Source organism: Scophthalmus maximus, chromosome 7, assembly GCF_022379125.1.
Source record: "Scophthalmus maximus strain ysfricsl-2021 chromosome 7, ASM2237912v1, whole genome shotgun sequence".
NCBI classification, from domain to species: Eukaryota; Metazoa; Chordata; class Actinopteri; order Pleuronectiformes; family Scophthalmidae; genus Scophthalmus; species Scophthalmus maximus.
In genome coordinates, this window is record NC_061521.1 from 22,856,295 (window position 1) to 22,883,429 (window position 27,135).

The 27,135-nt window shown below is 44.2% G+C and overlaps 3 protein-coding genes and 5 non-coding genes across 9 annotated transcripts; 1 reads left to right on the forward strand and 7 right to left on the reverse strand.

Annotated features, from left to right (window-relative positions):
- Positions 1 to 1,598: 1,598 nt before the first annotated feature.
- b3gnt9 (UDP-GlcNAc:betaGal beta-1,3-N-acetylglucosaminyltransferase 9) lies at positions 1,599 to 9,385 on the reverse strand. Its single transcript, XM_035642075.2, has 7 exons — positions 9,251 to 9,385; positions 7,875 to 8,120; positions 7,660 to 7,779; positions 6,535 to 6,894; positions 5,287 to 5,528; positions 4,926 to 5,181; positions 1,599 to 4,823 (listed from the first exon to the last, which is right to left on the reverse strand). The coding sequence occupies exons 2-7, from the start codon at positions 7,980 to 7,982 to the stop codon at positions 4,416 to 4,418; spliced, it is 1,494 nt and encodes a 497-aa protein (XP_035497968.2). The 5' UTR covers positions 7,983 to 8,120; positions 9,251 to 9,385; the 3' UTR covers positions 1,599 to 4,415.
- A 2,741-nt stretch (positions 9,386 to 12,126) lies between these two features.
- On the reverse strand, positions 12,127 to 18,848 carry bbs2 (Bardet-Biedl syndrome 2). 2 transcript variants are annotated; one of them, XM_035643343.2, is made up of 19 exons: positions 18,716 to 18,838; positions 18,358 to 18,433; positions 17,412 to 17,546; positions 16,769 to 16,996; positions 16,543 to 16,668; positions 16,017 to 16,079; positions 15,808 to 15,885; positions 15,492 to 15,596; positions 15,260 to 15,346; positions 15,030 to 15,165; positions 14,651 to 14,790; positions 14,389 to 14,518; positions 14,117 to 14,288; positions 13,876 to 14,005; positions 13,559 to 13,678; positions 13,248 to 13,385; positions 12,996 to 13,108; positions 12,687 to 12,835; positions 12,127 to 12,490 (listed from the first exon to the last, which is right to left on the reverse strand). In XM_035643343.2, the coding sequence occupies exons 3-19, from the start codon at positions 17,526 to 17,528 to the stop codon at positions 12,384 to 12,386; spliced, it is 2,139 nt and encodes a 712-aa protein (XP_035499236.2). In that variant the 5' UTR covers positions 17,529 to 17,546; positions 18,358 to 18,433; positions 18,716 to 18,838; the 3' UTR covers positions 12,127 to 12,383. The 2 variants fall into 2 exon arrangements, with proteins under 2 accessions (XP_035499236.2, XP_035499237.2); XM_035643344.2 differs by lacking the exon at positions 18,358 to 18,433 and having other exon boundaries at positions 18,716 to 18,848.
- A 1,222-nt stretch (positions 18,849 to 20,070) lies between these two features.
- trnap-agg lies at positions 20,071 to 20,142 on the reverse strand. The gene has a single exon. It is a non-coding gene; the product is annotated as a tRNA-Pro (tRNA).
- An 829-nt stretch (positions 20,143 to 20,971) lies between these two features.
- trnap-agg lies at positions 20,972 to 21,043 on the reverse strand. Its single transcript has one exon. It is a non-coding gene; the product is annotated as a tRNA-Pro (tRNA).
- Positions 21,044 to 21,916: 873 nt separating this feature from the next.
- Positions 21,917 to 21,988, reverse strand: trnap-agg. The gene has a single exon. It is a non-coding gene; the product is annotated as a tRNA-Pro (tRNA).
- Positions 21,989 to 22,834: 846 nt separating this feature from the next.
- trnap-agg lies at positions 22,835 to 22,906 on the reverse strand. Its single transcript has one exon. It is a non-coding gene; the product is annotated as a tRNA-Pro (tRNA).
- Positions 22,907 to 23,945: 1,039 nt separating this feature from the next.
- On the reverse strand, positions 23,946 to 24,017 carry trnap-ugg. Its single transcript has one exon. It is a non-coding gene; the product is annotated as a tRNA-Pro (tRNA).
- Positions 24,018 to 24,261: 244 nt separating this feature from the next.
- On the forward strand, positions 24,262 to 27,090 carry setd6 (SET domain containing 6, protein lysine methyltransferase). Its single transcript, XM_035641589.2, has 9 exons — positions 24,262 to 24,411; positions 24,914 to 24,988; positions 25,090 to 25,234; positions 25,319 to 25,460; positions 25,548 to 25,742; positions 25,845 to 25,983; positions 26,075 to 26,255; positions 26,456 to 26,592; positions 26,709 to 27,090. The coding sequence occupies exons 1-9, from the start codon at positions 24,385 to 24,387 to the stop codon at positions 27,003 to 27,005; spliced, it is 1,338 nt and encodes a 445-aa protein (XP_035497482.1). The 5' UTR covers positions 24,262 to 24,384; the 3' UTR covers positions 27,006 to 27,090.
- Positions 27,091 to 27,135: the final 45 nt, after the last annotated feature.

The following is a 27,135-nucleotide window of genomic DNA, read 5'->3' on the forward strand; positions in this document are numbered from 1 at the left end:
TCGTCTGATTGTTGGTTTCATTTTGTGTAAAAGCCATCAGGGTGGAAGTGGGCGCTCGCGCACATGACGTAATGCGGAAAGTGCTGAACGGACGCAAATTCGTTTCTGTTGAGAATCTGTCGGCTGTTTGCTGCAAAAAACTTTTTTCTTTTAAACGGGTAAACACTTTTTTTTCCGGGGCAGCAAATGAGTTTTGAACTTCACAGTGTTATTTTTTTCTTGTAAATGTTCCTCAACGATCCACCTGAGTCATTACATTCGTCAATCTTTGTCTGAAAATCCTCTAATAGCAGGAGAAAAGTAATATTTCCTTATTAGAACCACTAATATTTGTCTTGATTGACAGTAGCTTGTTTCTGAGCAGCGTGGCTCTGAACGTTGAACTAGATTCCAGTTTGTTTTTCTAATAAGATAAAGGCCAAGTTAAAGAGGAGCAGTTGAAGATTTCTTTGATTTCTTTTTGTTTTTTGGAACAGCCTGATCATGTTATTCATTTTTGCATTTTTTACATATATATAAATATATACATATATATTCAGGCCCTGATGCTTGTGGAGTTGATGTTTCTGTACAAAACGCTGTAAATAGTTGTGCTCTTCTTCTGGTGTCTTTAATTTTCTAATTTACATGATCCCGACGGCTCGGTACAGACGCCACCGACTCTTCCTCGATTCTAATTCCATTTTTAAATCTCCGGAGGAGGTTTATCTGCTCTCGACCGACTCATTAACAATCACTGGAAAGTTCATTTTTTCTTTCTTTCTTTCGTTAAACATCCACTCGTTTACATGAGGGGAATTTATATATATATATATATATATATATATATATATATATATATATATATATATATATATATATATATATATATATATATGGCTTCAGCTTTTTCCTCGTAGCTCAACTCCCTCCCAAAGTGAGGTGATGTGGTTTCTCCGGAGCCCGGAGAGATGGAGGTTGTTGCTCCTTGATTTTCTGAAACGTCCCAACACTGTTGGGAGTCAAACTGGGAAGCAGATGTAATATACTCGTCTTGCTTTTGTGCAAGTAAATATGAGAAATCAAAGAAGAAAAAAAACAACAAAACTGTTGAACATTTGTGCCTCATCTCCCACCGAGCCTGTCTTCGACTTTGTCTCTTCTATCTCCTCTGTTAAAAAAGGAAACTCCTTGTACATACTATTTGAGAAAATGCATATGAACTGCATCATTGTACAGTGTGTGTGTGTGTGTGTGTGTGTGTGTATATGAGTGTGTGTGTGTCACTGAGCATTATCAACAAGCGAACATGGTATTATCGGCCGTCTCAGTCGTTTTAGTTTCCCCGGTTGGGTTTTTCTAAAATCAGGATGGATTCTTCAGGTAAATTTTTTTTCCACCATCTCAGTGTTTTGTATTTGAAGTGTGTGTGTGTTCATACACTCAAAACTCAGAACAGTGTGTTCAAATGTTAAAGAGTCTGAAAAAATTAACTGGGGAAAAAAAGAGCCCTGCAGAATAGGTTCTCTGAGGTGTGTGTGTGTGTGTGTGTGTGTGTGTGTGTGTGTGTGTGTGTGTGTGTGTGTGTGTGTGTGTGTGTGTGTGTGTGTGTGTGTGTGTGTGTGTGTGTGTGTGTGTGTGTGTGTGTGTGTGTGTGTGTGTGTGTGTGTGTGTGTGTGTGTGTGTGTGTGTGTGTGTGTGTGTGTGTGTGTGATGACGACAAGGGAATTTTAATTAGAACCTGAGGGAAATCCTCCGCCCATTTGCCGAATTCGAATAAAATTGGTGATTTCCCAGAAGATCTCAGGGGAGAGAGGAGCTTCGCTCCATTGGAAGCAGATGGGTCAGAGATGAGAGGGGAGGGAGAAGACAATAGTATGAAACGTTAGAAGCAGCAGTTTGAGTGAAGTAAATCAAAAGAACACTTGACACACACACACACACACACACACACATCAGACGCCGAACAGAGGAAAGAGATACGAGTTGACGCAGTGATGAACCGTGTTTTGGTGAAACCGGTCCGGTCCGGTCCGCTCAGTGGAAGAATGTCTGATGTCACACTCACATTGTTGTGATGCTTTGTGTGGTCAGTTGTTGGTATCAGGACATGTTCCGTCATCTCCTTTACTCCCCGTCAGATTATCTTCTTCTTCTTTTGTTGTTGTACATTGAGCCCGTTTCTGGAAATGGGGGCCGTTACGCTTAATTAAGAACTTGTACATTTCATTGGAACGTGGCATTTTATATATTTTGAATACTATGACTTTGCGTATGAAAAAAAAAAAAAAGGAAATACATTTGTTCAGCATGTCGGCTGAAAAAAACTGAATAAAACCCGGCAATAACTTTACCATGTAGTGCAAAGAGAAGGATTTAGGTCGACTGAAAACTTTGCTCGAGGCGAAATCTCTTTTTGTGACTGATGACGTCAACAATGTTCACTGTTCATTGTCAACAAACGTTCATTGTGCTAGTGTGTGTGTGTGTGTGTGTGTGTGCAACCAGGGTATGAAAAAATAAATAAATAAAAATGTGGATGTGAAAAAAACGACCAGGAGTTTATTTTTTTGTTTGTTTGTTTTTTTTAAGTTTGCACAAACTCTGAAACTGAAACTCTGACTTATGACAGCGGCCGTGAGGTAAAAACCTCCAAACATCTGTTACTTCTTCGGGCTCTGAGCTTTTGTTTTTCTCTTTAATGTGAATCAGTTTACATCAACGTAAAGAACTCACCCGTGGTCCCAAATTGGGAGTTGAGACAAGATTAGAGGTGGAAGACTCTGTCGATGTGAGAATATAATAAATAAATCGTATCAGAGATTTCAAGAGATCGTTGGATCAACAGTTGGGTTCACACTTTTAAAAAAAAAAGGAGAAAAAAAAGCAGGTTGTGCACAGGAAAGTGAAAAAAATGTCAATCGAGCGGTTCGACCGAGAAGCCTCGTCTCGTGGAAGAGCAGAGCATCATTTTCACCGCGAGGCAAGAGTCCTCCGCAGGACGTTGCAGACGGACGCGTTTCCTGTTCAGTGGTGAAGACGGGACTCCCGAGGAGAGTCGCCGCCAGCTGCGATATTCTGGAGCCACCGACTCATCGCCGCTCAAAACACGGTGGTGGTTCTGTCACCGCCCGTTGAAGGAAGCGACAGGCGGAGCATACAGGAGGACTATTGGATCAGATGACAGGACGACATTTGGTCATTCGGCAGGACATCGATGCTCGGCGTGCGGCCATAGCAACCAAAGAGCTGAGGAGGTGGAATCTCCTCCACTTTTTACTCTGGGCTCACTGTTTCATGAACGATTAGTTGTTAATAAGCTTTTCTTTAAATTCCTCTTTTAAAAACAGGCAGAACACAACGGCACAGTTTGAAGTTTATTTGTCCGTGTAGAGATATTGTGTCTGTCAGCATGAAAGGAAACCAGAAAGGAGACGTGTGTGAAGAAATGTTTGCCCTGACAAGTCATGTCACGTGCATTCAAGAAAAATGATGTACAACTGATTTAATCTAGAGTTCAACGTCCCAGAACTGAAACTCACGACGTGACAGTTATGATGACGTGAACCTCGACGGGCCAGTTTGTTCAGACATCGTCTATCAAACTCGTTCATTTGTTTCCGCCTCAGAAAGACTTTTTTTTGCTTCTTTTGCTTCTAACACTAAACCTCTGACTTCGTAACTAAAGTCATCGTCACTGCATCTGCACGAATCTATCTCGCAGCATTTTGATAGAGATACAAAGAGTTATACGGAATATGATACATGTGCACAATATTAGAATCATAAAGTGTGAATGTAAAACTGTGTGTGTGTGTGTGTGTGTGTGTGTGTGCGCGTGTGCGTGTGCGTGTGTGTGTGTGTGTGTGTCCCAGCTGGTTCCCATCAGGGCTTCTTCGCCTTCATTTGTCCGTTCCTCCGGGGAACAGATAACAGCCACCGTCCCCATTGTGCTTCTATCCTGCACCACAACATCCCTGCTGCAAGCGATTCACGTCAAGAAAACAAAAAGGGTGGGGGGGGGGGGGGGGGGGGGGAGAAAGAGTCTCCGCCGTCTTCCCAGCGCTCGCAGACGTCTCCAGTCTGGAGCGTCCACTCCCGTCGACTCGGTTGCGGTTGATGCATTTCCACTTGTGTGGGGTTAAACCAGCTAACCACTCAGTCTTCCGGTGCGCGACACATTCAGACGTCCTGAAGTCCAGAGAGATTCAACTCCTCCCGCAGTCTCGAATCAAATCCCTGCTGCGAGTGCGCTCACTGTCACCGCGTCAACGCGCGGACGGAGCCTCCATTCTCTTTCTGATTCCCCTCAGAGCACATTTGCCAGTGAATTCATTTGCCCTGGTGTTGACCTGCCAGCTCGGATAAACCCTCACGTGACTGAACCCGTCACAGTCCTCGGCCACGGGTCCCCCCTCTGCGCGGTAACCATGCCACTAATGCATGATGAACACGCGTTTCTCGCCGTAGTCCGACTCCTCCTCGCCCTCCTCGCCGCGCGCCTCGCCCTCCGCCTCGCCCTCCGCCTCGCCGCCCGCCTCGCCCTCCGCCTCGCCGCCCGCCCCCCCCTTCCACCTGAAGGGCCGCGACGTCGGGCCGGTGCGGTTGTGGCAGCTCAGGTTGGGGTCGTGCAGGAGGCTCCACATGAGCCAGATCTGCGGCACGCTGAGGCTGTGCACGACCATGAGCTCCTTGTAGAAGCACGGGTTGAACGTCTGCAGGTGGGGCGCGGCGGACGGCCGCGGGATCCCGAAGGTCCGGAAGCCCTGGTGGCGGGACGGTTTGATGCCGATGAGCTGGAGGCACATGCCCAGGAAGACGTCGTCGATGGGGAACAGCTCCACCTGGAGGATGAGGGGGGGGGGAGAAAAGAAAAAAACACGGTGGATGAGAGAAAATTTAAAAGTGAAATGCCTAAAACTCCTCGTTCCGATTTTTCGCATTACCTGCTGACACGCGGAGCTGAGCTTCCGAGCCGTGTGTCCCGACATGACGAAGCCCCCCCCCCCGGCGTAGTTCGGGTACAGGCCGCCTCCGTACACGAACTCTGGCACGTAGTACTTGGAGCTGCGCCGGCGAATGGGCTTGGCGTGGATGATGATGTCGCCCACGAACAGGTCCTCCTCCGGCTTCTGACCCTGCAGCATCTCCAATATGTTCTCCACGTTCACGTACACGTCGGCGTCGCCCTTGAAGATGAACCTGCGCGGCGGGAAAAATGGGGGGGGAACACGGGGACAGCGTCACGGACGGGTCGCGGGCCGAGAATCAGGTAAACTCTTGATCCGCCGCATTGTGGATACTGACTTGACGTGAGGACAGCTGCCGTTCACCCATTTCAGAAAGTGCGTCTCCTTCAGCGTCAGGTTGAAGAAGGTGTCGTCGAAGTCCCAGAGCAGGACGTCCCGGAAGCTCTCGCTCTCGTAGGCCAGGAGACGGTCCCACAGCGGCAGGGCCGTCCGGTTCCTGGGGACGCCGAGCAGGAACACGGTGCGGATGGACACGCCGTTCGGGAACCGCCCCTCCTTACCCCACGTCCGACGCACCACCTTGAAAGAATCGCGTGGGGGGGGGGGGGGGGGGAGACAAAGGAAAGGTTAGGAAGCAAACAAAAGCTTTTTTATCCCCGGAGTGGAGTTTGACTTTTTCAGAATCAAAAGATGAAAACTGGTTTTCTAATGACGTATGAACCTTTTTAACTGATTACATTCACGCTACATCACTGTCCAATCTGCTGGGGCCTGATTCCAACAGTTTCTCACTCAGACCGCAGACTGTAAATAAAGATGGACGACGCGTCTCCGCCTCCTCCGACTTTACAAAAAACGAAGCTGCCCTCTTGCGGCGGTGACGTCGTCCGGAGCGCAGTGGTGCGGTGGCCGCGCTCGACCCACTGCGAGAAGTCTCGGCTGTCAATCATGACGTTTTCAGCCCCGTTTTTGTTTTTTTACAGCGTCACATAACTGATTTTTTTAAAAACTAAGTAGCCAGGAACACGAACATACAGCGGTGTGATGAGATTTACCTCAAAATGACAGGAACCAACTTTGAAGAAAAAAATGTACGTGCACTGTCACTTTTGAGTTCATCTGCTCACATGGAGGGGGGCGGGGTTTATGACATGTTCTGCAGCCAGCCACCAGGGGGCGATCACTGTGTTTCGGCTTCACTTTTGAGGTCCAATTGTCAAATTAGCTTAGGAAGTTCCCTAAATCTTGAAGTGACCCGGATGTGTTTCATCGGCAGCCACGACGAGAGCTGTTCGGATTCTCTAAATGTTTAGGAGAGGAGCTTCGATGCTTCCTTTCCTATCTCCTTCAGCATAGGGTACATAGGGGCATAGGGGCTTCCTATGCCAAAGGAAAGGAGAAATAGACGGCCAACAGTTCATCGGGGCAGCGATATTTAACGTGACGCGTGACGCGCGAATGTAAACGATTCAATCCGAAGTAGTAGAAGAAGAAGAAGAAGAAGATTCCATATTCTGAAATTTGCAGTTTATGTTGCATATTGACGTAGTACAATGTTATATACACTCAACATGACATTATTTACCTGACGCTTATCAAAATCTGCAGCGATAGATTTCACAGCGATGAGCATATAGGGAGCGGTGTCATCATCTCCTCCTCCTCCTCCGTCCTCCTCCTCCGCCCCTCTGATGTGACACTTCTCTGGCTGGTCTATGAGCAGCTTAAAGTCGCGGTTGTCCTTCGCCCTCAGATAGCCCTCGAAGTCAAACGGCGGCATGGTGGGCAGCGGCTTGCCGGGGGCTTTGGTCGGCGCGGCATTCTTCCGTCGCGACTTCGACTTCCCCTTGGACTTGACCTGAGGTTTGGACTTGGCCTGGGGAGGTTTGGCTTTGGACTGCGGCTGACAGGCAGGCAGCTGTGGCTCCGTGGGGCTGGAGGGGAGCTGGGACAGACGACGGAGGACATCGATAGAGCCATTTTCACAGCAGCCATTTTGAAATGAAATATTATATTGTATTATCAGGGTTATTTGAACCCATCAAGACCTGCAAATGTTTTCTTTTAATCCTTTTTAAAAAAAAATTCAACCAAAGGCAACGATTTAAATATAAAAGTCAAAGGTTTTATCTCTCAAACAGTTTGAATTTCATGTTTCTATCTGATGAGAAATAAAGTTTTGGTTACCCTGTAACATACATTGTTACATCAAATCAATCTTTGTGGTGTCAAAAAAAATAATCATATTTCACATTAAGAATTTTGCCTTCCCAAACATGAATTTCAACAAATCACAAAAAAGGAAGGTGCACACAAACGCCCTACCTGGTTTTAAAGGGCCAGACACACATATGTTACATCAGGTCTCAATTAGTTAAAGTCACTAGCAACAACTTATGTTTCCCTAATAATTCATGTCACCATGGCAGCTGTGTGAAGAAAGATGTCTATAAGCAAATTTATATCTTGATGAGCAAATAATAAATTCATCAACTTATGTACTTACACATGCATAAGACTTAACATCATTTGAAAGTGACAGACAGCTAAATGAAATTACGCGAATTGATGCCTTCCTGGTTCATAGAAACACAGACACACACACACACACACACACACGCACACACACACACACACACACACACACACACACACACACACACACACACACACACACACACGCACGCACGCGCCTCGGACCAGGTCGTACCTCTCGGGCGTCCCGGCCCACTTTGGCCCCGCTGGCTCCCAGCAGGGCCCGACTCGCGCTGGTGGAGCCGTGGATCTCCAGCTTCCACAGAGGTCTGTCCCAGCCGGGGGAGAGCACCGCCTGGAGGACACGGGCGGACGGGTGGGGTTTAGATGGGACACTGACAGTTTTGTATCGCACAGGGATGTTCGCGCCGCCGGGTTCCCCGTCCTCACCTGTCGAGCGTACAGCAGCAGACAGAACAGAACCAGCAGCAGCAGCGTGCACATCACGTCGCCCTTCACGTGGAGGATCCTCCTCATCTTCGCCATCTTCCTCAGCATCGCCTCGGAGACGCCGCGAGCGAAGACACTCGCACAAAGTTGCTTTGAGACGGAAGCAACTCAGATTGACCTTGTCTCTCATGCGACTGGACGTGTGTCCACGGTCTCTGTCCGCGACCTCCTCTTCTCCTCAGGCACCTGCAGGACAACGACGACAACAACAGCGACAACAGACCATCGGATCAGCTGACTCTGGTGCAGCTTTCAAATCTCATCTTTCTCTTACAGATAACTGATATGTTTCTCTTCTGTGGTGGGTTTTTTCTTTTTTATCTTTTATATGTGTGTGCATGTATATATTTGTTCATTGCACGTATGTTCTTATGCACGTGTCTCATTATTTATACCTCTTGGAATCTTTTCAAGTTGCATATGCTTTATTTCTGTGATCCTTTAGGGGCCAAAATGACTCGTTATTATTATTATTATTATTATTATTACAAAAGCGACAGTCAAATCAGGTCGAATGAGCATCATTACTTGACCTTCCCTCCATTAATTTATGTAACTTAAAGAAGATAAACTGACCTGGATTTCTAACCTTTAGCTCATCTTGTCTAATTCAATCAAATCTTAGTTTGTGATAGAAATCACTCCACCAGACTCTCCTTGAAATCAATCAAATTTTATATGAACAGCTCATATTCACAAATCATGATTTGCTTCATATCGCTTAACTATTTGTACAAGGTGCGACATCCTCTGTCCTCAACCCTCGACTGGACTGAGGAAAACATTTTTCTATAACAATATTTCCATATGGTCATGTTTTCTCTTCCCTTCATCTGATCTCTTTGATTATTAACTTCCCAATCCCACTGTTTGGGCAGATTTGGGTTTGCAAGTTGTACAAACAAAACAAAAAACACATTATTACATGCTGATGAATATAATCAATGTGTGACTTGTGTCTTCTTTTTTTTTTTTAATTCCCATCCCGAACTTTTCCATCGATTCATTGCTCAGCACCGAAGGGGGCGTGTCCGCGCCTTATGTAAGTGAACATGAGGGTACCAACTCTTTCTGAGGACACTGTGTCCCTGCGAGGAAACATCACTAAACTACGTGCAAGTACAACAGCACAGCGTTGAATATGTGAGGGAATCAGAACGGATATTGTTCCACACAAGAAGCATGTGGAGGAAATTGAAAACGGAGAAGTGCTGCATGCAGGACAGGTTGACGTGGAGACATGATTTGACCTAATCAACTCTGCCCAGCTTCATGTATTCGATCCCTCATTAATTCAACAAGTCATTCAAACTCACCAGACGGGCTGGAGGAAGAGGAGGACGAGGAGGAAGAGGGTGTCAAACTGGAAACATCTGTGCAGGCTCCTCTGGTCCCCTGCACAGAAACCAGAGTGGGAAAAAAAACTTCCAGAGAAAGTTCTCAGAGGAACCAGATCCAGTGAGGAAAAGGAAGAGGAGCGATGCTGCTGAGTGTGTGTGTGAGTGTGTGTGTGTGTGTGTGTGTGTGTGTGAGTGTGTGTGTGAGTGTGTGTGTGTGTGTGTGTCCGTGAAGAAGGAGAACAGAAGATAGAACACGAACCTCGAACGTCTCACTGGTCTCAGAACGTCTGCAGTCGCGTTGCCTTTACGTGCTGTAGGAAATACGGCGATCACAGGCTGTCCGGTGGAAACGTTTCCGTTTTTATGGGTAAAATTAACTAATTATTATATTATTGTACCTCTCAACTCACGTGGACCCGCGCCATCAGTAAACAGAACAGAGAGACAAATAAGAGCAAATATGATGAAAATATTTGTTTCACGTCGGCTGAGGTTTTTTTTAGAAAACATCTAACATGTGGATATTATCACTTTGTAAAAATACGCTTAAATGGATGAATCAATATTTTCAACAGTGAAATCGAACAACCAACATTGATATGAAACATTTATGACGATTTATGATGATTTCCACCAAATTCTAGCCTTTATGAGGAGTTAATGACCTGAAATAACTAAAGTCAGCTTAACATTGAAGGCAGCGTTGACATAAAACTGACGGTCGATTTACAGTTGGTACATTATTGCAGTACGTCGACGTTTTTCGATGTCAACCTCCTCAAACAGTAGCTGAAGAGACAGCGGTCGAAAGAACGAGTCCACAAGGAGCATTTGAATGCAGCATCTCCTTTCTTTCTTTCTTTTCTTTTCCTTTTTTTGAAAGCTGGCCACATGGTTTAAACTGGAGCTGAGCAAAGCAGCTGCCAACACAGCAACCAGGGAGGATGGAAACAGAGGGAAAAAAAGAAAAAGAAAGAGAGGGATAAATAAATTTAAAAAAAAGGGGGGACAGAGAGAGAAAGGAATAAGTCACAACATGTATCATCATTTGGTCTTGTTTGTTAACAGGGGATCCAGAGATCAGGTCCAGATCCAGAGTCATCAGAGGGAGAGTTGCCCAATGACTATGAGAGAGGGTACACAAAGAAAAGACAAGAGGAGGAGGATGAAAGAGAAGAGACACGGGATGACGAAGATTGGAAGTAAAAGACTTTTACTGGAATCAAATATGCAATATTTGAGTCTCGTAAAATCTGTCATTATATTTCTGACACACACAAATAAACATCAGTTTTAACTAAGAAGAGTGTGCTATAGAACATTCCTGTGTACAAAATGGACTTCACAAACTTCAAAAACACAAAAGAAAAGACGCCCGCTGACAAGAATGACACCTAGTAGATCACATCTTACCTCCGCCAAGGCCGAAACGATCCTCCACGTGATTGTCTGGTTCTTGTGGTTGAAACATTAGTGGAAAAAAAAGAGAAGTGGTCTGATAACTTACAAGATTTATTTGTTCCCCCAACAAAGTGTGTGGGGGGGAGGTAGGTTCTTCTTTGGCCCAGGCCTCATCCCTCCACAAGGTGTGGTGGAAATGAGTTTATTTGTTTTTGCGTGATCAGATAACAATCACAGCAATAAAAAAATAACGGATGAAGACGTAAACCTGCCTGGTGCTGAGGTCATTACAGCTGAAGTGTCCTTGAGCAAAGCACCAGACCCTCCTCTGCTCCAGCAGATGTGCTCAGTAGTTTCCAGTACGAAGCAGCTGGGAGTCATAACGATCCCCTAATAAACACACATCATGAAAACAGGAAACCACTTTCCTCTAAAAATCCTTTTAAAAAATATCACACCTTCACGACTCGTTGGCAGAAATCTCATATGAGAAAAGAGGCTGAAATGTTTCTGCTGCTCTCATGAGAAGTGAGCGAACAGCTGATCAGATCTGCAACAAATCCAAACAGCTACACGGTCTTTTTTATAATTTCATAGGTTAATTTAATAATAGTTTCTGCCACAAACACACGACAACATTACATTTATAATCTCTGTGTACAATCTATAAAAGAAGAAAAAGGTGAACACACACAGCGACATTCAGTAATTCAAAATAGTTTTCTTTGGCTACAAAACACCACACACACACACACACACACACACACACACACACACACACACACACACACACACACACACACACACACACACACACACACACACACACACACACACACACACACACACACACACACACACACACACACACACACACACACACACACACACACACACACACACACACACAGGCTGGGGAGCAGAGACGTGAGTGTGTGAGCGATCCATCTCTCGCTCGCTGTCTCGCTCCAGCTGTTGTCTCTCCCTCTCTTTCTCTCTCTAAACATCACCGTCAGCCGAATTAAACATTCTCAGCGCTGATTCAGCACGAGGTCATTTTTCTCTGTGGAAACAGTTTGGATGACTTTTGTAACGTTTTAGAAATGTATCAGACAAGTGGTTGACATCAATGTAACGTTCATTACTCTTCACTACGGATTGTGAATAACTGATTGCAACACATCTTTGTTTTCCATAGCAGCAACATGCTGATACTTTTAGATCAATTAATTAATTTCTCTATCCTGTTCCATTGGTTTTTGGTTTGGTCAAAGTCTCCACTTCCTGTTTTGGTCCAGCTGAACTCTCTAAACTCTCTACTCCTACATCCTAATCCCGAACTCCACAACACCATCTCCTCCTAACGGCAACAGAGGTGGATGAAGGTTTCACCAGTGCACCAAGTCTGTAGTCAGCTTTTCCTTTTTTTTCCTTTTTTTTTTCTGAGCGAGCAGAATTTCAAGTAGTCAAGGAGCTGGTGCTGACGTTGCTGCCAGACTGTTAAAACTAAGTCATGGAAAAAGAAAAAAGGGGGATTAAGGCTACGACAGTGTCTCCATTCCAGAGCCCTCATCCACACATATTTCTTCGTCCCGAGGCTAATCCCCTTCCTGGTGCCGTGCTGGAAACAGATGTGACCGTTGCGGCGCTCGTCGGTTTGTGCTTTTTTTGTGAGCGCCCCTCTCTCCGTCCGACGTCACCCCGCCCCTCAGGACGACGCGGTGCCAGCTCTCATGATCCTGAAGAGCGAGTTGACGTTGTTGCTTTTGATGGCGTCTCGGCAGGCGGAGATCACCTGGTTCTTGGGCTTTCCCACTGAGGAGGAGGGACGGACAGAGATAGAGAGAAACAGTTGAAAGGTTTTTCCATGTCAGGCAGGTATGGGTGCGTTTCCAGCTTCACTCACATCTGATGTGAAACTGACTCGAACATGTTGCAAACAAGGTTAATGAGGTGATTGAAACAAACTAATCAGACAAAAACACACACACACACACACACACAGGCCCACCTCGGAGTCGACCAGCCCGCTGTATGGCCAGGTTGACAGACTTGAGGCAGGCCAGCAGCGCATTGTGGTTGTTGGAGCGGATCTTGTACTCGTTGACGAGATCCCGGTTCAGGTCGTACAGCTCTCTGTAGCGCTTCTTCGTCGTCGTCCTGCAGGATGCAGACGTGACAAAGAAAAGAAAACATATAAAAGCACAGCAGTGAGAGAACCTGCCCTCTGCCTTCTACCCGGCCCGGGTTCACAAAACAGCAACCGGACACAGTGTCGCTGAATTCAGTCGCGCTTGTATGAGCGCTGTGGTTAACTCACATGTCACACATGAGGCGAGCGTCTTCCGCCTGCACCAGCATGTTCCTGATGTAGTTGGAGTGGTCGGCCATCGCTGCAGTTAACTTCTGATGGACGGAGTGGAACTCGTCCACCTGGCATGCAAGATATTTAAGATATTAATACAACACAGAGGCAAAAGCATAAGCAACGCGTTCATGATCAGAGCTCAAGCATGTTGTCGTGGAGACGCTTCTGATTCCACAGAGGCTGATGATGCAGGACGTGTCAGACCTCAGTGAGCGTCGTGCGCAGCTCTTCAAAGTATACGGGGAAGTCTGCCTCCGCCGACAGGTCCTCTAAAGCCAGGAAGGAGGCCAGCGATTGGACAAGATCTCCTGCCAGGTCAATGTCATCCGTTCTCAGGGTGATCTGATTGGGCAAATAAGAAATTAATGATGTGAATTAATTTTTTTTCTTTTACTTAATTTTAAAGATTTCTTTGTGTTCAGATTGGAATAAAATGTGAAAATTAAAACAACTGTTTGAACATCAGTTTATGGTGCAACATTTTGGTGTGTGTGTGTGTGTGTGTGTGTGTGTACCTGTCCATTGCTGGCCATGCTGACAGACAGTAATCCCCCTCCTCTGAGAGAATTAAAGGTCACGTCCGGACTCTCTACACCCTCTGGAAGCAGGAAGTTCTGATTCAGCCACATCACCACCTACATTCACACATGCACACACAGAAATGCGTGTTTAACAGTTACATACATACTGTAAATCCAGAGAGATCAGTTTAGATTCAAATTAAAAAATGAAAAATCTTGCCAAGTTATTCTTTTCACTGCAGCACGACACTGATCAGAAGCTCTCTTTCTACTTGCTCCCTGTCTGAAAGTAAGACACTGTGGCCGCCTACCCGCTGTGGTCGCTCGCTGATGCTGAAGGTGACGCTTCCCGTGGGCGGATCGGCCGAGGAGTCAAAGTTGACGTCGTACATAGAGAAGCGAGGCAGCTGACGGGTGATTTCAAACACGTGGAACTGTGTGCTGGAGGGAACGAAAAGAATGAGACGAAATTAATAAAACGGGGGGAGAAAAAAACGATTATTTGAATATATGTAGTTCTGGAGGTGTGTTAGCACTAAACACACATCCTACCTAGTTTTCCCTCCAACAAAGGCTTTGATGTGCAGATCCACCGGTATGTCTTTTGGCGGGACGATGGGGACCCGGGCGCAGCCCGACAGGTTCTGGACACTGGGGTGGACAACGTGGCTCTCGCCCTCAAATATTCCCTCCGCGAAGATGAGCACTGCGCGGATGATTGTTTCTGTACAAGGGACAGTAAGCGGGAGATTGAAGGTGTTGTTAGTATTCACTCGTTCCCTCGTGTGCTTTGAAATTCTAAGCTCCAAAAAAAAAAGCTCTACCATTTGGAGTTGAGATGCTGAGCTCCACGTGAGCCTTCTGGGCCTCTGTAGCAGGTCTCACTGACAGAGCTGTCTGGAGCTGAGTGTTGGCCGGGATCACACCCACCCCACTGTTTGTTTCTGACACACCCTGAAATAATATGACAGTTGGTACAGCCTCAACAATAATATACATCCTAATGTCAGTTATAAATGTGACAAAAAAAAAAATCAGGAATAAAATCAGAGAGCATGTTACGAACACATACATTAATAAGTGTACCTTGGCATTCTCCTCATAGTTGCGTAGCTCCAGCAGCAGATTCTGTCGCCGGTGGCTGAGCTCTCTGATGAGGTCCTGCTCAGCGCTGGAGTCCATGAGATTCCCTTTCAGGTCCTTACCGGCTGGCAGGTAACCGCGGACTACAGGGGCACACAGTGACAACATAACATCCCATTCTAAACTCTAAAAGGGCCGGTCTCTAAAAACAAAATCACGTTTAGCACGTGTGAATCAAGCTGAAAGTTCAGGTGAGGCTGACGTGAACTGAAATATCTGGAAACTGGGAATTTTTATCTGCTAGTGGCACTAGAGAAAACCAAATTTTTTGACAAATTAAGTTCAAATCATTTCCAAGGTTCCAACATGTCCTCTCACACACCTTCTCCCTCTATGGAGGTGCAGATGAGTTGCGTCTGTCCGTCCAGGCGGTAGTCTCCCTCCACCACTCCTGCCACAGAGGAGGAGAGGTTGTCTTTGAAGATGACCTCTCCTGTGCGGTCGCTGCGAGCATCAATCTGTCAAAACAGAGCAGGGATGCGATTACAAATTAAGCTACAGCTAGTAAGACAAAAAAAAAAAACTGGGTCTGCTAAGTCGTGTGCTGCTGACCTTTCCATTTGACCATCCGGTGATAAGCTCTACAACACCGTCCGCATTCAGATCGAAGGCATGGATGCTCATTGCATGATTCTTAGACTGAGTTGGAATAATAACGATGTGATTAAACAGGATATTATTAACATTCAAGTTATGGGTAATGTGGTGAGTTATGGGCTCTGTAACCCACCTCATATCAAATCTGAGCACTTCTTTTACAAAATAGACATTAGCGTCGTAGTACCTTGATCCTCCAGTAGCGGGCGTTGCGGTCATAGACTCCAACAGTGCCGTTAGCGAGGGCATAGCCGAACCTGCTGCCGTGCATGTGGCACAATGATGTTACAGTCTGTGTGGAGAGGGACAGAGGGAACAGCACAAAACAGATAAGACAAAATCTACAACATATCAGTTCTACAGGTGCAATGATCATAAAATATTTCCATGTTACTGCCCCTAAAGGCAAAATATGGTGAGAGAAAATTAATTTTCTTTTCAGTCAATCAGTTCAGTTTCAATCAACAAGTTTGGAATGAGTGCAACATTTTGCATCCACTTACCTCATTTTCTGTCATCTCAGACACAAGCTCATCCTCTTTGAACACTCTGATATCAAAGTCCTCAGATCCAACCAGGAGCTATGGAAACATAAAAAAAATCATCATATTAATATGATTGAATCTTTCATGTAACTCAAAACAAAGCAACAAAACCCATTGTTGTGACACAGTGTGGCCACACAGCATGTGTCTCAAAAGTTGAGACTTACCTCATTCTTCCCGTCCCCGGTGAAGTCGAAGAGCACGAGAGATCGGACGTTATCTCCAGTTACCTGAGAACAACGTGCGTCACATCGCGATTACAACTCACAGAAAAGTGGATCAAAGGGGATGATAATTTATGACAGTGCCTGAATCACAGCATTTACTTCTTTCATGTAGTCGTGTAAGATGGAATTTGCAAAATAAAATAAAATACATATAAATCTGACCTGTACATGCTGATAGCAAATGGTTTGATATATAAAAAAACATAAGGCAGGAAAATGTGCCGATGACAATGAAAGTAGTTAGATGAGACCTGTTAATGATTAAAGATACAGATGTAACTGAATTATTTCTGATCAGAAGATTCAAAATGAATGTAATACCTTTAAGATAGATGATATATCTGGATGATTTTTGATTCAACTTAGTTGGAATGAGTCTGGTTAATCCTGGTGCTACTCTATGAAAACATGTATGTAAGACAAACTGAAGTGCAGTCAGACTTCACAGTATAGTCTCAGCTCTTACCGTCCAAAAGTGGTCAGCACCTGCATAGTCAAAGCCTTGCAAGGCACAATTCCCTCCAATAATGGCAAGAGGAGATCGGATGTCCCCGAGTTTCCCCAACACGATGGTATTGGCCCCATCCGACACCTACACACACACACAGGGCAGAAAATAGAGGCAAACAGTTTAAAGCTAAGCCAGGCTCATTGATGATTTAATCATTTTCTCTTCTGCCAACTCCGCTCACCTCCCTGTAGAACACATCCGCGTTGTCGTGGACATCGTAAGCCAGCAGGTTGGTCTGGGATCCGACCAACAGCGTGTCCCCGGTGGTGTTGGGTCCCAGCTTCCCTGCCGTCAGACAGGTCACGGCCTGGTTGATGTTGAGCAGCGATATGTCAGAGTCCTGGGTGCTCTGGCTCAGCCGGTGGGCCGCGGGCCTCTGACCACGAGCGTGAGGGTTGTGGATGAAAACCTTTTTGTTTTTTTAAGAGAAAGAGAAATTGAGTTCAGGGTCAAATATTAAAATTGCATACCAACAAAAATAAATTACTTCAGTTGGTATAACACACAAATGAATTAAGTTTGTTCGTCTTTTTTTTTACCAGTTAAGAAGTAAATAGGTGAAGAGAATTGATAACTTTAAGTTGAACAAACTTATCTCATTTGAGTGATCCCAATTGAAGGTAGCAATTTTCTTTTTTCAGTTTATATGCAAAAAAACAACAACAAGTTATATGTATATGTAAGTGTTATACTGAATACCTCAATCTATATTAAAAGCATTTTGTAAAACACATTTTATTTACTTTGAGGAAAATAGTAGCCAGGTGTGACCCATAGTTGCGTTGGAAGTTAGAGAACTTAGAGACGGTGTTTGTTTTCCTCACCTTTCCAGCCTGTGTGGCCGCGGTGAGGCACGGGTGGACGCCATCGAATTTCCCAATCGTCACCATGCGAGGGTTGATCTTGTGGTTCAACTTGAGAGTAAATATGGGGACCAACATGGTGCTGACTGTCTGTCCCTAAAGTCAACAAGACAGACAACAGTCAGACAGACAGACAGATAGTCAGACAGATAGTGTGACAGACAGTCAGACAGATAGACAGATAAACAGACAGAGAGACAGACAGACGGACAGACAGATGGACAGACAGACAGACAGACAGATAGATAGACAGACAGTCAGTCAGACAGACAGACAGACAGTGTGACAGACAACAGTCAGACAAACAGACAGACAGACAGTCAGACAGACAGTGTGACAGACAGTCAGACAGAGAGACAGAGAGACGGACAGACAGACAGACAGTCAGAAAGTGTGACAGACAGTCAGTCAGACACACAGTCAGACAGACAGTCAGACAGACAGTCAGACAGAAAGTGTGACAGACAGTCAGTCAGACACACAGTCAGACACAGTCAGACGGACAGACAGTCAGACACACAGTCAGACAGACAGTCAGACAGAAAGTGTGACAGACAGTCAGTCAGACACACAGTCAGACACAGTCAGACGGACAGACAGTCAGACACACAGTCAGACAGACAGACACAGTCAGACGGACAGACAGTCAGACACACAGTCAGACAGACAGACACACAGTCAGACAGACAGACAGACAGACACACAGTCATACAGACAGACAGATAGACAGACATACAGTCAGACAGACAGACAGTCAGACAGTCAGACAGACAGACAGTGTGAGAGGTGTAGGAATTAATTCAAAATAGTGATTTTAAAGACAAGTCAAAAGAAAACAAAGGTTGTTGTGTGTGTTAAAAAGAGCCAATGCGTGATTTCGCTTCGCTAATGTCATTACAGGCTTTACCTCAGTTAGTGAGTTCTGTTGCCTAGCAACAACGAGTAGCAAGCTAAAGCTGCTCTTCCATCTGGCTAATCTCCTCCTGTCATGTGCGGGACAAGAATGGCTTTATATAAAACATACACACCACGTAAGAGTCTATAACATAACGAATACAAATACCAAATACCGTATTAATCGTTCGAAGGGAATACAACAGTATATATTTGATTACATTGCGCTACAAGCCTCATCTTAACTACATGATGCTAATGTCACCGAGGCTTAATGTCGCCGGAAATGACTCTAAAACTACTGACGAAACTACAAAACAAGACTAATATTTAATTCGAAAACAATACCGAATGTGTGTGAACACACTCACCTGGTCCCCTCCTCTGCTGCAACTGTTAGATTTGTGTGTTCAAGTAAGATAGCTAGCTAATGAGCTAGCAGCGTAGCGCGACACGGAAGCCAGAAATCACAGTCGAGCCACTTCCTGTCTCCTTCCGTTTTCAAAATAAAAGCTGCTTGTAACTTTCTGGTCAGGAGAAATGTTACGAAATAAATGTGGGGAGAAAATATTGTTTGGTTTTTTATTCCTTTGCATTTAAAACAATAGTTATTTTTCATAACATTGCTAGATATTAAAATACGAAATATGAAAAAGCTAAGGTGTAACTTCCTTTCAGTTGGGTTTCTCATCTATTTACACAAGCCTGAAACTTTCTCCTAACAACTCACTTTCTACTCTCAAATCACTGTTTTGTTTAGTTTTTGGTTGAAATCATTATCCTCATCCTCTTCTGTCCATTTTCATTTATGGAATCAGCTTGAACATATGCTTTAAACTCAGACTGCAGCCTTACATTGTTTCATTTGCCTTAGAGAAATTTACTTTAGTTGTTCAGATTTCTTTGACTCTCTGGGATAAACGTTAGGACTTGTCCTGAATTCAAACCTGGGACTGGTTACATTATTTGTCCCTGTGTCCCTGAGTCAAATATCAATGAATTGTAAGTCGCATTGGACAAATGCGTCAGCAAAATGAACATAATGTAATGTAAACTGTGTGTCTGTGATAAAACCCTCTAAACTGTTTATGTGGCATCTTGGGGCCCTATATCTGAACTATTTAATAAAAAGTACGCTCAACACAACTCACTGTGATGAAGTTATAAAGGCAGGATTACTCAGGACTACTTTTTTTCCTGTCATGCCAGGAATAGATAAAATAATAATAATATTAACTGATAAGACACTTAACTCAATGTAAAGATCTGTATAGTGCCAGTTCCTTTTAGGTGTGATAGTCTTTTCCTGTTTGTTTGCTTTTTTTGTTTGTATACATGTCTGGTTTTTCAATCTTGAAATACATATGCTGAAGCCTCATATTTATCTCTGGCCTTTTGATATTAAGTTTACAACGGTTTGCCAGCTGTATGTAAGACCCCCAGTGGTCAAAAGGCCTCGTCTCCCGATAAATGGATCTAATATTTTGATATTGACTCTCCCTTGTGTTTACAAGTACAATTGTTATTTTCCGTTAGTTCAATTGCCTTAATGTATTTGAATTAGTTTTTAAAATATATGTTCACTATCTGATTCTAATGATTTGCTATTAGATGTAAAAGCCTCTTCATTGAAGTCGGTTTCAACTTTGTTTCCTCTGTCTCCTTTGACTCCCAGAGGTTCTGTATAGTTGACCCCTGTTACATTTGACCTTGTGGGTGAAAAGGAGGGCTCGTCCGGGATTTGAACCCGGGACCTCTCGCACCCTAAGCGAGAATCATACCCCTAGACCAACGAGCCAATGTACACATGTTTCCACATCTGTAAGTTTGATGCAGCCTTCAAGTTGGTGATGTGGCATCTTGAGGCTCCTCATTTCACCCAGTCCAACAGCACCATCTAGTGGTCGTAATAAAACTGATTAAACGACATGAAGACCAGTGATAAGATAAGATTGGCTAAGATAAAGGCATCAGGAAAGAGGTAGAAGTATCACAAAAAATTGCAAAAATATAATAAAAGCTATATACATTGATACAGACTGCAAGTATTGACTTGTGAAAGACGACTAAAATGTGCAGTGCTTCGGATTTGAAGTAAGAAAGAAAAATAAGTAGAAAATAAAAATGCACATATGTATGCATTGCACGGGATGACAAAAGTTGCATCGCTGTGGTGGATATAGATAGCTGTATAAAGTACAGAGGATGATAATGAATAGTGAATATGATTAGATACAGTACGGCAGGACAGTAGTGCAAGTACGTTGTTGTGATGTTTATCGATGACCAGGTTCATTTTGTCCTTTTCTCAGGTTTCAGCACAGACACAAGTTCTCATGGACTGTGTTAGCGGTCGAGTGGTTATTTATAAAGCTGATAAATGGAAATGATATTTTTGGTATTTACTCTCCCTTGTGTTGATGAGTAAACTTGTTAATATCTGTTACTTCTATATGGTTATGTATAGTTTTTTTTATATATATATGTTCACTATCTGATTCTAATGTGAGTTGTAAAATGCCTCTTCATTGAAGTGGGTTTTAACTTTGTTCCCTTTGTCTCCTTTGACTCCCAGAGGTTCTGTATAGTTTGACCCCTGTTACATTTGACCTTAAGGGTGAAAAGGAGGGCTCGTCCGGGATTTGAACCCGGGACCTCTCGCACCCTAAGCGAGAATCATACCCCTAGACCAACGAGCCAATGAACACATGTGTCCACATCTGTAATTTCACTGCAAAGACCTGAACTTGAAGGCTTCATACTGGTGATTTGGCATCTTGACGCGCCTCATTTCACCCAGTCCAACAGCACCATCTAGTGGTCGTAATAAAACTGATAAAACGACATGAAGACCAGTGTTAAGAGAAGATAAGATAAGATAAAAGCATCAGGAAAGAGGTAGTAGTATCACAAAAAATCGCAAAAATACACAATAAAAAATATAATAAAAGCTATATACATTTACACCGACTGCAAGTATTGACTTGTGAAAGAAGACTAAAATGTGCAGTGGTTCGGAAATGAAGTAAAAAAGAAAAATAAGTAGAAAATAAAAATGCACATATATATGTATTGCACGGGATGACACATTTGCATAGTTATAATGGATAAAGATATCTGTATAAAGTACAGAGGATGATAATGAATAGTGAATATGATGAGATACAGTACGGCAGGACAGTAATGCAAGTACGTTGTTGTGATGTTTATCGATGACCAGGTTCATTTTGTCCTTTTCTCAGGTTTCAGCACAGACACAAGTTCTCATGGACTGTGTTAGCGGTCGAGTGGTTATTTATAAAACTGATAAATGGATATGATATTTTTGGTGTTTACTCTCCCTTGTGTTGATGAGTAAAATTGTTAATATCCGTTACTTCTATATGGCAGTGTATAGGTTTTTTAAAAAATATATGTTCACTATCTGATTCTAATGTTCTGCTATGAGTTGTAAAAGCCTCTTCATTGAAGTGGGTTTTAACTTTGTTTCCTCTATGTCTCCTTGTTTCCTTTGACTCCCAGAGGTTCTGTGTAGTTTGACCCTTTACCTTTGACCTTGAGGGGGAAAACGAGGGCTCGTCCGGGATTTGAACCCGGGACCTCTCGCACCCTAAGCGAGAATCATACCCCTAGACCAACGAGCCAATGTGCATATGTCCACATCTGTAGGTTTCGTGGAAAGACCTGAACTTGAAGGCTTCACACTGGTGATTTGGCATCTTGAGGCGCCTCATTTCACCCAGTCCAACAGCACCATCTAGTGGTCATAATAAAACTGATAAAACGACATGAAGACCAGTGTTAAGAGAAGATAAGATAAGATAAAAGCATCAGGAAAGAGGTAATAGTATCACAAAAAATCGCAAAAATACACAATAAAAAATATAATAAAAGCTATATACATTTATACCGACTGCAAGTATTGCCTTGTGAAAGAAGACTAAAATGTGCAGTGCTTTGGATTTGAAGTAAAAAAGAAAAATAAGTAGAAAATATAAATGCACATATTTCATGGGATGACACATTTGCATAGTTATGGTGGATAAAGATAGCTGTATAAAGTACAGAGGATGATAATGAATAGTGAATATGATGAGATACAGTACGGCAGGACAGTAATGCAAGTACGTTGTTGTGATGTTTATCGATGACCAGGTTAATTTTGTCCTTTTCTCAGGTTTCAGCACTGACACAAGTTCTCATGGACTGTGTTAGCGGTCGAGTGGTTATTTATAAAGCTGATAAATGGAAATGATATTTTTGGTATTTACTCTCCCTTGTGTTGATGAGTAAACTTGTTAATATCTGTTACTTCTATATGGTTATGTATAGTTTTTTTAAAAATATATGTTCACTATCTGATTCTAATGTGAGTTGTAAAATGCCTCTTCATTGAAGTGGGTTTTAACTTTGTTCCCTTTGTCTCCTTTGACTCCCAGAGGTTCTGTATAGTTGACCCCTGTTACATTTGACCTTGTGGGTGAAAAGGAGGGCTCGTCCGGGATTTGAACCCGGGACCTCTCGCACCCTAAGCGAGAATCATACCCCTAGACCAACGAGCCAATGAACTCATGTCTCCACATCTGTAACTTTGATGCAAAGACCTGAAATTGCAGGCTTCAAGTTGGTGATGTGGCATCTTGAGGCTGCTCATTTCACTCAGTCCAACAGCGCCATCTAGTGGTAGTGATAAAACTGATAAAACGACATGAAGACCAGTGAAAACGTTGGATAAAATAAGATAGAAGATAGAACTTTATTAATCCCACACGGGGGGAAATGTATTGGTAACATCAGCAGCATGATTTAAGGCATCAGGAAAGACGAAGAAGTTTCACAAAAATAGCAAAAATATTCAATAAAAGAGAGGACATTTTTTTGTTTTTTAAAGCTAAACAGATTTATACAGACTGCAAGTATTGCCTTGTGAAATGAGTCTAAAATATGCAGTGGTTTGGATTCAAAGTAAAAAGAAAATAAGTAGTAAATAAATATGCACATATATAAGTTAGCAACCGATCGGGAGGAACTTCATAATATAACTAGATGATGAAAACACACGACCAACACAACAAAGGACTTCATCAGGGGGGAAGTTGAAGTCAGTCATGGGACAAAAACACAACAGAGCAACATTTCACCTCCTGAAGAAGAGAAACAAACAAGACCTGAAAGAGGCTGCAGCAACAAACAGTAAAAAAAAGAAAGAAAGAAAGCAGTTTATTGATGACGAGGTTTATTTCGTCCTCGTCTCAGCTTTGATCACAGATAAACTTTCTCATGGATTGTGTTGGCGGCCGGGTGGTTATTTATAAAGCTGATAAATGGATCTGATATTTTGATATGTACTCTCGCTTGTGTTGATGAGTAAAATTGTTAATTTTCATTACTTCGAAATAAGGCCTTGATGTATTTGAATATATATACATATGAATATGTATTTTACTATCATATATATATTACTATTCGATTGTTATGTTTTACATATTAGTTCTTCACTGAAGTAGGTATTAACTTTGTTTGCTCTGTCTCTTTGAGTCCTATGTTCTCCTTGAGGTGCTGTACGACCCCTGTAACCTTTGACCTTGAGAGTGAAAAGGAGGGCTCGTCCGGGATTTGAACCCGGGACCTCTCGCACCCAAAGCGAGAATCATACCCCTAGACCAACGAGCCGATGTGTCTCCGTGGTTTCCTTCATAACTTCTAGACAAACAGCTGATCTGACCTGAGAGCTGCGCTCTTCATCTGTCAGTGGCCATCAGAGGGAAAACAGCACATCAACGTTTCACCTAAACAAAACCTGAAGTCACGATATTTGTCAATAGTAACTCATTTTAGGGCAACAGGCTGTTATAATCTGTCATACGAATTTATGGTTGTTAGTTATTCGTTCTGTCCACGACTGCACATCAAGTCCTGTCCCAGTGTCACGTTCGTGTTTTGATTTTTCACGCGTCAGAGCTCGCGTGTCCCTGCCCGCTTTCCGTAGCTAGCTCCGGTTAGCTTCGAGGTAGCTAGCTACGTCCCTTGTTTCAGCGTCATGGCAACTGAAGCAAAACGACTCAAGGTTAGAACTTTTATCAGATGTTCATCTTAAAAACGAAACGAGTTTGGCGACACTACACACACCAGCTGTGTGTGTGTGTGTTTGTGTGTGTGTGTGTGTGTGTATTCAGCTGCTAGCTGCGCATGTGTCACTTAGCTCCATGTGTTGAGGAGGAAGCTACGTTTAGCAAGATGAAGTTGTCTCACTGTGTTGGTGTATTTTCACGTCTGTACAGTGTTACCACCAGTCATTGCATCATATATAGAAATTCATTTGAAGTTGTCAACATGTGATTTCACTTTTGCAAACACGTGGGCTACAAAAACAAGGTGGCTCGTTGTTGTTTTTCTAACAATAACAATAAAGTTGGACAACTTCCTGTCTGGTTGTAGATCAGATGATCAGATGCTGCGGAATGTCTCTGTCGTAAAAAGAGAAAATCGAATGCAAACTGAAGTCACACTTTCCCTTTATCACATCAGTGATGCACATGTGTTCACATCTGTGCGTCTGCTCCTGACAGGTCGATGGAGGCTCATCTCCTCTGGAGAACTTCCTACAGTGGTGCAGTTCAGTCGGTCTGGTCCTCAGCGATAAGGTATTTATGTTTTTTAATTTTTTAAACACCCACAATCCTGAATTCTCCCTAATCAGACTGGCCACTGATGTAAGGACGCATGTCTCTGCCTCTGTCTGCAGGTGTACGTGAGTAAAGAGGGAACGGTCGCGGAGTACGGGATGCTGGCGAAGGACAACATAGAGGAAGGGGACGTGTTATTCTCCATCCCCAGATCAGCCCTCCTGCACCAGGGGACAACCAGGGTCTCTGCCCTGCTGGAGAAAGGTAACTGTTATAGTTACGAGGAAATAGATTGAAGTCCCCCCTCCGTCTGTAACTCCCCCGCTGTTTCTTTTTCTACCTTGTCAGAGAAGTCGTGTCTGGAGAGCTCCTCTGGCTGGGTTCCCCTGCTGCTGGCTCTGCTGCACGAGTGCACGTCCTCGCAGTCCCTCTGGAGACCCTACCTCTCTCTGTGGACGGACTTCAAGACGCTGGATCACCCCATGTTCTGGTGAGGAAACAGTTTCTAATCAAGCGTCTAAAATCCATGAATTTGTAGCTTTACGTTACAGTAACTTGACAGTCAACATGCGTTCAGGCCTAAAGAGGAGAGAGGCCGACTGCTGAGGGGGACGGGCATTCCGGAGGCCGTGGACACGGACTTGGCCAACATCCGCAGGGAATACACAGACGTGGTGCTGCCCTTCATCGCCCACCACCCTGACCTCTGGAACCCAGACACACACACGCTGGAGCTGTACACACAGCTGGTGGCCTTCGTCATGGCCTACAGGTCGGTGATCACGAGACGAGCACACGTGCATAAAGTTTCTGGACCTGTGCTCTAAAATCTGATCTTCGTCGTTCATTCCTTCTGCCCTATTTCTCTCTGTAGTTTCCAAGAGCCACAGGAAGAGGATGATGATGATGAAGAGGAGGAAGACGAGAAGGCCCCCAACCCGCCGATGATGGTTCCCATGGCTGACATGTTAAACCATGTGTCCAATCACAACGCCAATCTGGAGTTCACACCGGTGAGCTGACACACACGCTGTAATGTTTTTTCATCACTTCTTGTTTTCTAATTCCTTTTTTCTCGTTTCCTCTGCTGCCCCTCGTCCTCAGGACAGTCTGAGGATGGTCTGTGTGCGGCCCGTTCGTAGAGGCGAGGAGGTTTTCAACACCTACGGGCAGATGGCGAACTGGCAGCTGCTTCACATGTACGGCTTCACAGAACCGTATCCAAGCAACGGCAACGACACCGCCGACGTCCCCATCGCCGACCTCTACAAGGTCGCCGCGCAAGGTGATGATTGGAAACCTGCGACCGCAGAGCGTTGACCAAAGAAATGAGAAGAGTTCACAGATAAAAGAGATGAGAGAGGAAGTAGAGGAGAGATGATGTGACAGGATTCATAAAACCAGACATAATGTTCAGTTGAGTTTAGTTTCTAGCTGTGGTGTTATTCAGTATCTGCATTTGCACGTGTCCACTTCTACTCCCAGGTATTCAGTCTGATGTGGACCGGCAGCTGATGGAGGAGAAGTGGGAGATGTTGCGTCAGATGATGCAAGAGAAAGCTGCATTCGTCTTCGGTAAACACGGCTGCCTCACGGACACGGAGCTACACACTGCACTCAAGGTGAGGCGGTGGGGGGGTAAGCCCACAGCAGGGGTTGATCATAAAACTGAACAAAACCCCAGGAAACACACGAGTATTCGATGAAAAACATGATCCTTCCCTTTGCGTGTCGTCAGGTGCTGTGCATGTCAAAGGACGAGTTCTCAGACTACAGAGAAAACGAAGGATGGGAGGACGACGAGGAGGAAGACGAGGAGACTTTCTCTAACGAGGGTCTGCCAGGATTAAAGGATTCGTGGAAATGGCTGATTTGTGAAGCCGTCCGTCTCACTCTGGAGTCCTACGGAGAAGAGGTCGCGGAGGGCGATAAGGCAGCACTTGGCGGACTGAGCAGCAGGCAGCGGAACGCGCTGCAGGTACAATATGGACAGAAGAGCATCCTGCACAAAGTGATGGAGCTCACCAAGTCATGAGTTCAACGGTGGAAGCTATTTTTTTAATATATATCTTGAAGGAAATGTCAACTTCCCTTTGAATAAAAAATGTTATTTTCTTCAATAGTTGTTTCGTTATTCTGCCAGCAATACACATTATTTAGTGTTT

Excerpts from the sequence above, each read along its gene's own strand:
- b3gnt9 (XM_035642075.2), bottom strand. The coding sequence starts at position 7,982 with ATGCTGAGGAAGATGGCGAAGATGAGGAGGATCCTCCACGTGAAGGGC. Across the intron at positions 5,182-5,286 it reads GGCAGCTGTCCTCACGTCAA|GTTCATCTTCAAGGGCGACG; the intron begins GTCAGTATCCAC and ends CCCGCCGCGCAG. Across the intron at positions 4,824-4,925 it reads TCAGCTCCGCGTGTCAGCAG|GTGGAGCTGTTCCCCATCGA; the intron begins GTAATGCGAAAA and ends CTCATCCTCCAG.
- bbs2 (XM_035643344.2), bottom strand. The coding sequence starts at position 17,528 with ATGTTGGTCCCCATATTTACTCTCAAGTTGAACCACAAGATCAACCCT. Across the intron at positions 15,886-16,016 it reads CCGGGGACGGGAAGAATGAG|CTCCTGGTTGGATCTGAGGA; the intron begins GTAAGTCTCAAC and ends ATGTTTCCATAG. Across the intron at positions 14,519-14,650 it reads ACTATGAGGAGAATGCCAAG|GGTGTGTCAGAAACAAACAG; the intron begins GTACACTTATTA and ends ATATTATTTCAG.
- setd6 (XM_035641589.2), top strand. The coding sequence starts at position 24,385 with ATGGCAACTGAAGCAAAACGACTCAAG. Across the intron at positions 24,412-24,913 it reads CTGAAGCAAAACGACTCAAG|GTCGATGGAGGCTCATCTCC; the intron begins GTTAGAACTTTT and ends TGCTCCTGACAG. Across the intron at positions 24,989-25,089 it reads GTCTGGTCCTCAGCGATAAG|GTGTACGTGAGTAAAGAGGG; the intron begins GTATTTATGTTT and ends CTCTGTCTGCAG.